This window comes from Silurus meridionalis, chromosome 8, assembly GCF_014805685.1.
Source record: "Silurus meridionalis isolate SWU-2019-XX chromosome 8, ASM1480568v1, whole genome shotgun sequence".
In the NCBI taxonomy this organism is placed as follows: Eukaryota; Metazoa; Chordata; class Actinopteri; order Siluriformes; family Siluridae; genus Silurus; species Silurus meridionalis.
In genome coordinates, this window is record NC_060891.1 from 1,371,533 (window position 1) to 1,383,781 (window position 12,249).

General features: G+C 41.9%; 1 protein-coding gene across 7 annotated transcripts in view; it reads left to right on the forward strand.

Moving 5' to 3' along the window:
- efcab11 (EF-hand calcium binding domain 11) overlaps positions 1-12,249 on the forward strand; it is a 61,729-nt gene that overhangs the window by 20,368 nt on the left and 29,112 nt on the right. The window contains exons 6-7 of one of the 7 annotated variants that reach the window (XR_006926601.1): positions 2,052-2,321; positions 2,406-3,196. The exons of 5 other annotated variants lie outside the window; for them this stretch is intronic. Coding sequence is in view for 1 of the 2 variants with exons in the window: in XM_046854983.1 (XP_046710939.1) it covers positions 2,052-2,070 (19 nt within the window). In the remaining variant the exon portion in view is untranslated. Of the gene's footprint in view, positions 1-2,051; positions 3,197-12,249 lie in introns of those variants that run through there. One more of the 7 variants, XM_046854983.1, reaches the window with a different exon arrangement.

The window sequence follows — 12,249 nt, forward strand, 5'->3', positions numbered from 1 at the left end:
AAATTGTCGCCTTACGCTAGTATCAGTTATCAGGAACTCAAATAGTGTGGGTTCATCCCCTTGCTGGTCTTTTACTCAATTGTGATTACTATAAAGACAGTGAACTCGAAACATTAGCTAGGTTAGCGCTAGCTTTCACGAGTCACTACGACTTCTGCTATGTTTTTTTTTTTTTTATTCACTATCAGTAAGCGTTTTTTTTTTACCTGGTCAGGGTCATGGTGGACCTTGAATCTATCCTTTTTTGGAAAATTCTCTGAGTCTTCGATTTGTGGTTGTTCTCTTGTCTGCTCTCAGGCTTTGACATAGTTTTATTCACCCGTGATGTTTGGGAATAGTTGTCGATTTTGACAGGGAATAATCCGAGTTAGATGAACCTGTCAGTAGTTTTGGAGGTGTGCGGGTTTTTTTTTTTTGTGTGTGTACGTGAGTGGGAAAAGAAGAGCAGAGGCAGATACAGAAGCTGTGGCAGGAACAACGCCCTGTCTGTCAGTGTCACTTTGGAAGTGCTTTATATAACACGCGTCCCAAGCGCAAGTCCTCGCAGCCTTCCTTAACCAGAATGAGACGATTTCCGACAGAAGTGTGAAGAGCTGCCAGGGTTGCAAACGTGCTGCTCTGCCTCCACGAGCTGACTTGAACAATTCTGGCTGTTACCTCCAAGGTAATTAAAGTGATAATGAATGACCTGCCATTCTTTACCGCACTCAGAGTAAAGGGCAGAGGGACGGAAAACTTGCTGCCTGACACCAAACGTTTATTTTTTTTCTCACGTACATAATAAAATCAAAGCTTTATTTCTACTGTATCTTCAGCTATGAACCAAACAGATGTTGGAATAAGTGCACAATTATGCCTTGTTTCGCTCCATCTCATCCTTCTGTCCCGTCATGCCCCTATTAACTGCGAAAGCATGCCTCAACCTCTGCAGGCCGCTTCTGTATCATTATTCGGCTGTGTCCCAAACAAAAGTATGATTATGGTACTTCTGTTTGACACAGTCTATTATTTCTATTTGAATGAGTAGTCCTTGTGAGGCTATGATGGATGGCAGTGGAGAGGAGATAAGAGCTGTCTGAACCACTTAAAATCACAGTCTACGAGGAGGCTCAGGAAACTGAAGCTCTAACCCCTGCCATTCATTAGAGGAAAATAAGCAGTGTACAGTCCGTTAAAGTCTCGACCGTCCATCGATTCATACAAATAAACTGAGGCGAAGTCAGGATGAATTTGTTGTTTGTAATTAAGTCTAAGGGTTTGATTATTTGAAAATTCGCATCAATGTCATTTCATAAACTTGCAGTTGAGATGAGTTTGGATTGGAGCCTTCTGGACATCACAACACCACTGCCTTCTCTCACTAATGCTGAATTATTATTAATGCTAAACTACACACTCATACTCTAAAATCTAGAAGGAACCTTCCCAGAAGAGTGGCATTTATTATAAAAGGGAGAATAAATCTTGAATGGGATGTTCCAAAAAGCATTTATATGGTCTGGTGTCTAGTTCCTTGGGTTTCCTCCGTGTTCTCTGGTTTCCTCCAATTTAAAAAATATGCTGTTTAATACACTAAATTGTGTGAGTTCTTTTTTTGTGCCTGGTGTTCCATAGGTGTGCTCTTCCTTAGGATTCTTTGCATTAACTGCTTATAACACTTCATACCTAGAGACAGCCCGATCCTCTGTGTATGGTTCATGGATTTTTTTGACACTGCTTGATTGAAATTGCATCAAGATGGAAACCACTATGGTGCCAATTGAGAAGAAGAGCAGGCCTGGGTCCTTACTTGGACTCTTCAGTATTTGCTGTTTAGAGACCTGAATTTGCCTCTCCAAAACATAATCCGTGGTGCACTCCAATCAGCTAACCTTTGCTTAATAATGCATAATTACTATAGCGACCAATTATAAAACCAATTGGAGCAAATGAGACTGAATTAAAATTGGATTTTGTTGCATATTATTCGCAGTGTGGATGCTAAAACTGCACACATTTAAGAATCAGATTTGTTTAAGCGGATTTTCGTTAAAAACATCTATTTTTCCAAGGATACAGCAGCACCACTGAGGACAGAAGGCCATCTTCCACCTCCGTTCCTTCCGCAGTTCCTCATTTCTGCTTCGAGCTGTGGCAGGACTCTCAATTCCAGGCTCCATATGGATGGTCAGGGAAACTTTGATCTCCACATGCCGTATGCTGATTTTGTAATTCTGCCAGTAGATTGTGGACTCAGAGCTCAGTGACCAGTGCTCCCTGAAGGTCACCATGAAATACTGAATGTTCTCCAGAGAAGACACAGTGGAGCACGTAGTTTAAAGGTTCTGTCTCTTTTCTCTTCCTCTGCTGAATGACAGGGCTGAGGTTTGTTTCTGGAAGAAATGCTTTGTTGGTTTTTTTTCCAGCGTTTGGATTGTAAGTAAGAAAAGCAGATCGTTCCTGTACAAGTGCCCACGCTCTGAGCTGCAGGATCCTCTCTCGTGATTGGCTGCTGGCGAGCGGAGACTCTGGGGAATTGCAGGAAGGGCTCCCTCTCTCTCATCAGCCTTTCCGCTTTTACCTTTTTATTATTAAACATCCTCCACATGGAAGGTCTGCTTCAAAGCCACTGGCCATTAACTTTTCTGCTCTTGGGATTTAAAGCTAAGTGTCTGACACAGATTCTTTAGGTTTGTCTGGTTTTCCGCTCGAGGCTTAACGAAGGAGTGGAAAAAAAAACGGGCCTGGTGCATGTTTAAAGGTTTTTACCATTTAACATGACTTATGAACTTTTGAAGTCGAAATTATTGTTCAACATCCATGTAAAACTTTTTACCTGCATTTTGTAGTAGCCTGGTGTTTCACTTTTTACTTAAAAGTGTCCACTGGTCATCTAGAGCAGAAAAACACACTCACAGCCATCATGCTGAGCCTCAGTACATTTTTAAACAATCATAACATTCTTCCCAGGTTTAGACTACAAATACCTAAAATAAATAAAATAGGGTTTTATATATAGTCACTTATAGTTCTAAAAACACGTGACCCTATAGGCTACACATTGCATATTTTATCTATTTGTAATCACATTCACTGTGGTGGAGTGTAAAGTTCATTCCTGTTCCCACAACTCACAGTTTTGTTAATAAGAAACAGAGAAGCGTAAATTAAACTGGTGCGAGAAACGATATCATACGAGGTGTATCAAAAAAGTTTGGAGTCTCCAAAGAAGTGACTTTGGAGATTCTTGTTTACTTCTTCGAAAGTACTTTATTTATCTACTTTTCCACACCTTTAAAATAGTCCCATTGCACAGCAATACAGCACCTCTCAGTGTTCTTCTGGAAAGAGTCCTGGAAGTCTTCTTTTTGAAGCGTGTCAAGCACCTTCTGCGATTTGCACAGAATCTCTGCATCGGTGTCAAAATGCCGACCTTCGAGCCGGATCTGCATCTTTAGAAAGAAAGCAAAGTCCGCAGGAGACAAATCTGGCGAGTAGGGTGGGTGAGGGGGAGAGATCATGTTGTTTCTGGCCAAAACATTGTCAATGTGGAGCACCCTGTCCATGAAGACGTGGTAACACACCTGGTCAGAATGGCATCGGTTGCACAGCTCCTGATGTACACACGAAGATGCCTTTTGGCACACTGAATTATGAAGGCCGGTGCTCCCTGTGACTGTGCGTGCAGCCTTGTGCTGCCATCTGTTGGTGTGTTACAAAACTAAACTCAAAGATTTTTGATACCACCGCTTTATTTTCTATAGATACATCCTCATGCGTGGACAGAGGTGCCGTAGATCATGCTGCTGTCACATCTGGTCTGATCTACAAAGCTCTTCTATCAATATGAGATCGAAAATGTCGAAAGAAAAAGTGACTGCACTTCTTTATTCAAAACGCAAAAAGCTGACCGTCACAGTCCTTATTGAATTATTTCTGGTGAAGCTCTGTTCTAATTCTGGCTCTCGTATCTAGTCCTCAACATTCCATTTGAGAATAGCAGACTGACTTTTAGATGAGGTACATAAGTACAAGACAGATTCCACACATGCTCGGTCTTCCTGCAGACTGCATTGGGGAGTTGTTGGAAGAAAAATGACTTTGACCGGATTACATTTCTTTGGCTGTACACGAGTACGGGCAGCTTTACACATATGAATTAAACATCAGCTGAGGAAAGGAAAAGTTTTCCTTGAACATGGCGGCGTATTTTTATTTTTTTGCTTGCAGTGAGAAGCTGGAAATCGAGTGGTGCAACAGCCATCTTTAAAGCTCACAGTCAGATTCAGATTATTCTCGGCTTTCTGAGCTGTCAAACAGACGTCCTTCCTCTCTCTCTCTCTCTCTCTCTCTCTCTCTCTCTCTCTCTCTCTCTCTCTCTCTCCCTCCCTTCTTCCATCTCTCTTTTTCTCTGTCTGCAAACAGAGTGAGAAAAGAAAGAGATGGAAATAGTACTAAAGTGTCATTCCTCAGAATGTTCAAAAAAAGGATAAGCGAAAGGATCGTCCTATGAATAAAGCTATCAGACACACGCAGGTGTAATTATCGTGTCCAGGCAGGAAAGAGGGAGACAGGAGTCCTCGAAATTTCGCACCAATTATCAGCAGACTGAATAAAGGATCACGCTTAGCGTTTATTCTCAGAACGGTTTATAAGGACAAAGGTGCGAGCGTGTAATATCTTTATTCGGCGTGAACGGCAAACAAACAGCCGCATGTCCGCCGCCTCCATGTGCCGCTGCTCCTGCAAGGTGATCCGGACTCTTCTGTAGTCCCCTTCAAAGGAAGTGCAATGGAAAATTGTTTGCAGCGGGCTCTCCCGCACACGCTCAGCGGTCGTCCTCAGCCGTTGTCTTGGAAACAGAACTTCAGCCATTTGTAGATATGACATTCTATCAATCTTCTCATTTGGGGAAAGATTGCACGTAGCACATCGACCGTAGGAAGAGAGAGAGAGAGCAAGAACCGGCAAGGGAAGGAACTCCAGCCTTAGGCACCTTTATGCGTGCACTTCACTCGAGGGGTCATCACACAACAAGCCCCATCTCATGCCAATTAAAAGGTGCACCAAGCCGGTTAGAGCGCGCCCGCCTCTGCCTCGTGGAGTCGAGGAAATAAACATGTTAAATGGTGTGATTAATCCATCTCACAGAGCCATGGAAACAGTAAGCTGCTGGGCTGTGATAATGAAGACATGGGTCTCTTTGGAAGGTGTGTGTGTGTGTGTGTGTGTGTGTGTGTGTGTGTGTGGTGGTCCTGGTGTGTTAACTACACTGGAAGGGCATTCAAGGTTCTGGTTCACATGCACACCGGATGAGTTTTCCTATAACACCTTTCTATAATACAGCATTTCTAACATTCAGAACATTCTACAGCACTTTTACAGCACTTCCTGTTCTTTCCACCGGAAAAATCACTAGATTGTGCTTTATTTGTGCCGAATAAAAAAAGAACAACTCAAACTATTCATACTGCAACCATAGCGACATGCTTACTAGTCCTGCCTAGTGCCAGATAACCATCTTGAGCTCTCAGTTAGATTTTCAGTAATGTGGATAAATTAAAGTTTTGTGTAACTTCCGTAACCAGGATGTTCGTTTTTCTTTGCTCTAGCTTGCAAACTGCTTGTGATTTGACCGTATGCAGTTGCCATTAAAGAGGAACATCACATCACATACCAGAAGATACACACTGTTATTTTTAAGTCGCAGCAGCATTGGGATATCAGCACTGGGATTTGCTTTGTCCCAAATCTTCTCATATTCAACTCATATTCTTTTTCTTCTCTATGTTTGTTTTTCCTTGCAGTCTTTGACTGGATTGATTAAGAGGTAAAAAAGGGTCTGGATGTTAATTCATGGTACTAATGACTAGAAAGAAACCATCAGGAGCTTCTTTGCCCACCTTGTAGCTACTTTCTGTGTGTACAAGTTTTATTCAACCCAGAATACTCGATGTTGATTGGTTGGAGGAGTTGCATTCGAAGTGTTTACTGTGCGTTCGGTCAGTTTAATTCCATAGTAAGCTCTGGTTCCATCTCAGCGTGATACAGCTATTGTACACATTTCCTAATAAACTTTGTAGTGAAATAAAAAATATATACATTTTCTTCCCAAGCATATTAGAAACACAAACGGCGATATAAACCCATTCGGCTACCAGGCTGAACCCTGTGACCGGATTCCTTCGCTCCTCGTTGTTATGGTAACAATGGATTGGCTTGGTTCATCTATTATAGAGATACGTATATCGTAGAGACGTCCCTAAGACCTTTCTAACTATTGAACAACTCTATTCTTCATAAGTGAATTTTATTACCTTCTCATACACAAACTCAGAGATGTACAGTCTGCTTTGGCACCAGATCCGTTCTAGCTCTTCTTTTTATTTTGCCGACCGCACTGACTTATTTTTTTTCTTTCCAAAAACGTTTCCCTTCATGTATCCATATTTCATCACGTCTGCCAGATCAAAATTGAGGGCTTGTGCACCAGACCCTCCGCAGGTCCCTCCCAAGCCTCTGTATCAAAAACCAGTCAGGTTCAGTAAGAAGATCTGAGGCAGATTATACACGGAGAGCGCCGTGAGCAAGGGCACGGGTTATCACTGAGCAGAGACAGGCTTGTTTTCCATTTCTGTGGAGACGGAAAGACCAGCACTCCACTTAAAGGGAAGGGAGATGGTTTGGGGTGGTGAGAGAGAGAGAGAGAGAGAGAGAGAGAGAGAGTAGCACTTGTAAGCCACATATTTCCTGCTGGGAAATGGTAAACAACAACAACAACAAAAAAAAACAGAGTTTGTTTCACTTCAATCAGCACTGCTCCAGTTCAGGTAAAGTAGAAACAAACATCTCTCATGTTTATCTGCTGTTGACATTTCAGCTGCCTGCCTCCTTGGAGAGAGCAGGAGACGTAAAAGCATCACTCTTCTCCTTTTTCTACTGTATTTTAACTGCAGGACTGACTCTCTCTCTCTCTCTCTCTCTCTCTCTCTCTCTCTCTCTCTCTCTCTCTGTCTCTGAGCTGAGTCGAACTTTCTTTTCCTCAGACTCGTCTTTGAACGTAACTCAGGAGTTCCTCTCTGTGGTAGACCCAGACTGTGTGTTAAAAGCACCGCTCTGACTGACAGACTGATGAAGCTGTCTGAGAGAATTAGGATCCTTTTTGCCGACTTCCTGCCCCAGACGGGGAGCCCAGGTTCTGCGATACAGATGTTTGGGGCAATTAGACTTCAATTTCAAAGAGCTTGAATCCACAGATCAGGTCATTACCCAATCTGCCCCGATAAGAAGACGGCCACATGGTTGTTCAGATCCTTCCTGGTTTCCTCCTTCTCTGTGACATTACACCGTGTCGGTCAGCTCCTGCACGTGTGTGTGTGTGTGTGTGTGTGTGTGTGTGTGTGTGTTTTCATGACTCTGCTCTCCCCCATTGTGTTATTTTGCACAGGAGCAGATGGGCTCTCAGCGTAAAGTGCTCCTTTTTTTGCCCAGTCACCGGGAGCACACAGTGGCGTACGTTATAAAGGATATACTGCTCCGCTTCTGCAAATAGAGCACAATCTGTTACCATGTCACTTTCTGAAGAGCTTCGCAAGCGATTTGTTGCAAAAAAAAAAAAGATTTGACATTCCCATGTGCATCTTCACACACAATACAAACAAAAGCGTTTTGTGTTTTTTTCAAAGAAAACGTTTACAGTAGGAGCCACACACATTAATTATTGAATTATAGGTTTATTAGTAATACACAGAGTTTAGTGCACTCAGTTCACTTTACTGCAGATGCTCAATACATCAATATCTAATAATATAAATTATCAATATAATCAATAAATTAATATAAACTATATCAATCAGGGCATCAAAAACAAACAGATAATATTAAATAAATCCCAGTGATGTCATCTGATGCTTTATTTCACATAAATTCTGTTTAAAACTATTCACTCAATCTGTTTTATATTTTTAATTCGATCGGAATTTTAACATTGCATTTATATTTAATTTTGTATTTAATCTTCTGTTTTAACATATATTTTGTACATGAAAATGCCATTATGCAATATTTTTATATTTTTTCCCCAAAATAATTTTTCAAAATAATTGTTCTTTTGCTTTTCCTTTCTCATCCAATAATGGGCCTGATGAAGGGAAATAATGCAGTTCTGGAGAAAGCAGTCCTGTGTGTGTGTGTGTGTGTGTGTGTGTGTGTGTGTGTGTTCTGAGAGGATTAAATGATTACCATCTCACAATGCTCCTGATCTTATAATCAAGTTCAGAATGCCACGAGCGACCTCTTAGTGAAGTGATTAGGGCTCTGCACAGATGTGCCTGCAGCCTAATGGAGCCGGTCGACTCCTGTGCTGATAGGCGGCGGCTTTCCATTGGCCGGCCGGACGTTAGCGGCGTCCGCGTTGCATTCCGGCGCAGCTCCAGCCCATCCACAAGCTCTCTCCTGGCAACAGGAGATTATGCATCTCTGTTTCTGTGCTAAAGCTCTCCAGTTAAACCCTGTGTTCACTGCGACATATTTCCACTTTAATCTTTTTTCCAGGCCACACTGCTCGCTCAGGCCAGGAAGAATCTCAGAGAAGATGGAAGGGATAGTCTTCAAAGCGTTTAGGTTTTCCCTTTAGACTCATTTGGTTTTTGTAAATAAAAAGAGCTGTGCATGCAACCTGGCTGCAGGGGAAAAAAAACGGTATAGAAGATCCTTATGGCTAGTTGGCATGAACCCATGTGTAATCTAAATCAAGATTATAGTTAATTGCTGAATAAGCATGCTAAACTTACTGATCGGATCGTTCGCTACTGCTGAAAATTATTTTATTCTCGTATGACATTTCTCTACTCAGGGTCTTTTGTTCTAATTTTAGACACACTCTCCCTCTCTCTCTCTCTCTCTCCCTCTCTCTCTCTCTCTCTCTCTCTCTCTCTCTCTCTCTCTCTCTCTCTCTCTCTCTCTCTCTCTCTCTCTCTCTCTCTCTCTCTCTCTCTCTCTCTCTCTCTCTCTCTCTCTCTCTCTCTCTCTCTCTCTCTCTCTCTCTCTCTCTCTCTCTCTCTCTCTCTCTCTCTCTCTCTCTCTCTCTGTTTCTGTGTGTGTGTGTGTGTGTGTGTGTGTGTGTGTGTGTGTGTGTGCATTAATTCACATCTTAGTGAAAGGTTCTAAAAATTTACATAAGGGGATCGTTTTCTTTTCCTAACTAGTGTTTTTTTTGTGTGTGTGTGTTCAAATTTTACGACTTAATTAATCGTGGATACACTTTGTAGTGTCTCAGAGGCTTCAAAAAGCAAGTTTCCCTAAGCATCCATTACCAGCCGTCTCCAAGCAGCCAAGAATCGGAGCAGCGTCCTTCCTCATCATTTCCTTTCTAATCAGAAGCCTTTGAAGAGCGAGCGCGCCCGAAGGCAGCATGTCTTAAAGGCGGGATCGTGCGTGGTGCACCTTGCGTCGGATGTGTCATGACCAATTTGTGGTAATTGTCTAAAACAGTAGCAGTGCCTCTTTCTCCATCTGTTAGCGATGACCTAAGAGTGTGCAGAGCAGCTCCATTTTGAGTGATACAGCAGGAGAATCAGACGTTTCTATCTCCTCATACAGACCAGCGATACGGATATGCTTATGTGTTTATAAACCATACTTTCACTTCCTCCCAAATAACCTCATGCCCTCTGCTGAAAATATACCTGGGAACTCAGGGAACAATGCAAACGGAAGACTGAAATGAAGAAGCTGACTAAATTCATTTGCATTGAAATTTTTGTTTTTTTAAGGTTATGAATATTTGTTTCAACTCACAGTTTAATGAAAGGAACTTGTAGTCATTTGCAGACATGTTTAAAAAGACCGAAATTTTGAAACGTAAGCTATATACGAGGTGGTAAAAAAAAAAAAGTGTGGTGTTTTAACACACCAACAGATGGCAGCACAAGGCTGCACGCACAGTCACAGGGAGCACCGGCCTTCATAAGTCAGTGTGCCCAAATACATCATGGAGCTGTGCAACTGATGCTATTCTGACCATGTGCGTGACCACGTCTGCTATGCTGACCACATGCTCACACGTGAGTTTCTCGACGGGAACTACGATCTCACTTCCGCACCAACCCTACTCCCAGATTTGGCTCCGGCGGACTTCGCTCTCTTCCCGAAGATGTAATCTGGCTCGTAGGTCTGAAGGTTTGACACCGTTGCGGAGATCCGGCACCAGGAGGTGATCGGCACGTTTCGAACTTCCAGGACACTTTCTAATAGAACGCTGGGAGGCGCTGTATTGCTGTGCAAGGAGACTATTTTAAAGGTGATGGTGTGGAAACGTAGATAAATAAAGTACTTTCTTGTAAACAGAGCGAGCCTAAAAAACATTTTGATACCACCTCGTACAGTACAATACTTAGACACAATGTACGCTTGTACACCAAAGACGCAGCACAACAAAGCTAAAAATCTCCTGACAATCAGCCTCAAAGACAAACAAAGCCCATGTTCTGGCCCTAATCTCACTTTGCAGACCTTTTCCTCTATTCCATTCTGAATTTCACTCAAACTTGCTTCTGCCAGCTTGGTGCTGTGTTTTGATCTCACAGAGTGAACACAGTTATACTGTGCTGTTGCTTTGATTGCCAAACACAATTCTGCAGGATCTTAAACACAAAACAGAACACATGGTCCAAATCATTTGTCATTCAGCGCCTTCAATGTTAAAGCCTATTCCTAGACTGCAGAGGTTTCTGTGAACTTTTATATTTAATTATTTTATTAGAACATTTATATCTTGAAGTGAAGTAAAAAATATATATTGTATAAATCGTAATAACTTTCTTTCGGCTTCTCCCGTTAGGGGGCGCCACAGCGGACCATCCGCATGTTTGATTTGGCACGTTTTTACGCTGGATGCCCTTCCTAACGCAACCCTCCCCATTTATCTGGGCTTGGGACCGGCACTTAGAGTGGCTGGGGTTAATAAATTGTGTAAATCTGACGGACTTGCGAAATTTTGTAAAATGAAAGCTGATACGGATGATACAGCGTTTTTCCGCATGTTTCGCATCGTTTTTGTGCCACAAATATATTTCATAATATATATAATACATAATATAATAATAATAATATATAATTTTAGCTGATTTATTTATATGGTGCTATTTCTTTTTTCATAATTGATGTTTTATAAATATACATCATATAATTATGTATAATTGTCTTTATGTGGGTTTGCATTATTTAATTAACTGTAGTAAAATATTTCACAAAACGTTGGGGATGTGTTTTTTTTGGTTCAGGAGTCTAAAATTAAGTAAACACTGTACATTTACTAAAAATTGGCAGTTTAAATTACAGCTTTTTTCAGATGTGACTGCAGTATCAATAAAGTCGAGGTTTATGTTTGTTAGTCTTCTAATGTGTCCGGGGTTTACACCAATAGCAAATTTTTTCGTGTAAATATAAAAAAGGATAAATCCATTTGCATCCAGGAGCATCTCAGGAAGGAACGCTGTCGTTATTATCAGGTTTACAATTATGTTACTGAAGGTTCTGGAAAAAAAAAAGACACAAAAATTTGACATTCAAACGCTGTTATAATCTCTCAAGTCGTCAGCGGAAACTTGACAGGAATCATCCGAGCACCGACTTCATTCACACTGAGCGCTAATCACATCCTGTCAAATGATCAGAGCCGAGCGGTTAACAAATATTAGCCCATCATTCTGCAGCCCACTCAAAAACTGTTTGGATGTTGCTAATAGAGTTCCAAATCTGACACGAAGGAGGCACCAGCAGTCCTCGGCAGAGACACACAGACGGATTTCTCTTCTGCGTTCCGTTGCCGCCTGACACGGTGCTGGGTATTTCTGGATATTTTCCTTTCTGAATGGATGTAATTAGCATGCTAATGAATGAATTGCAGTGCAGGATCCCTCAGCTTTTGCTCCGTCGAGCGGCAGAGCTGCGAGCGCTCGGTTCTAGCCGCTCTCTCTTTCTCATAGCTGATATATAAAACCTGTAATCAGATGAGACAAGGGCTCAATCAGCTGTGTTTTTCTCTAGCAGGGCCTGTTTACCCCCTCTGTGCCATATCCGAATTTCCATTTGAGCTGAAAATGTAAATATGTTTGAGAAGAAGGTGGCGGTTAACACGAGGCCAGGGGCTTGTTTGGGATGTTTAGCATATCCATCATCGGCTTTTGTGCCTCTAATTCTCCATTGTGGTCTGGTGTGTCAAGTCTTTTTATTAGGAAATTGTGCTGTTGTCTGTCCTGTTCAATCTGA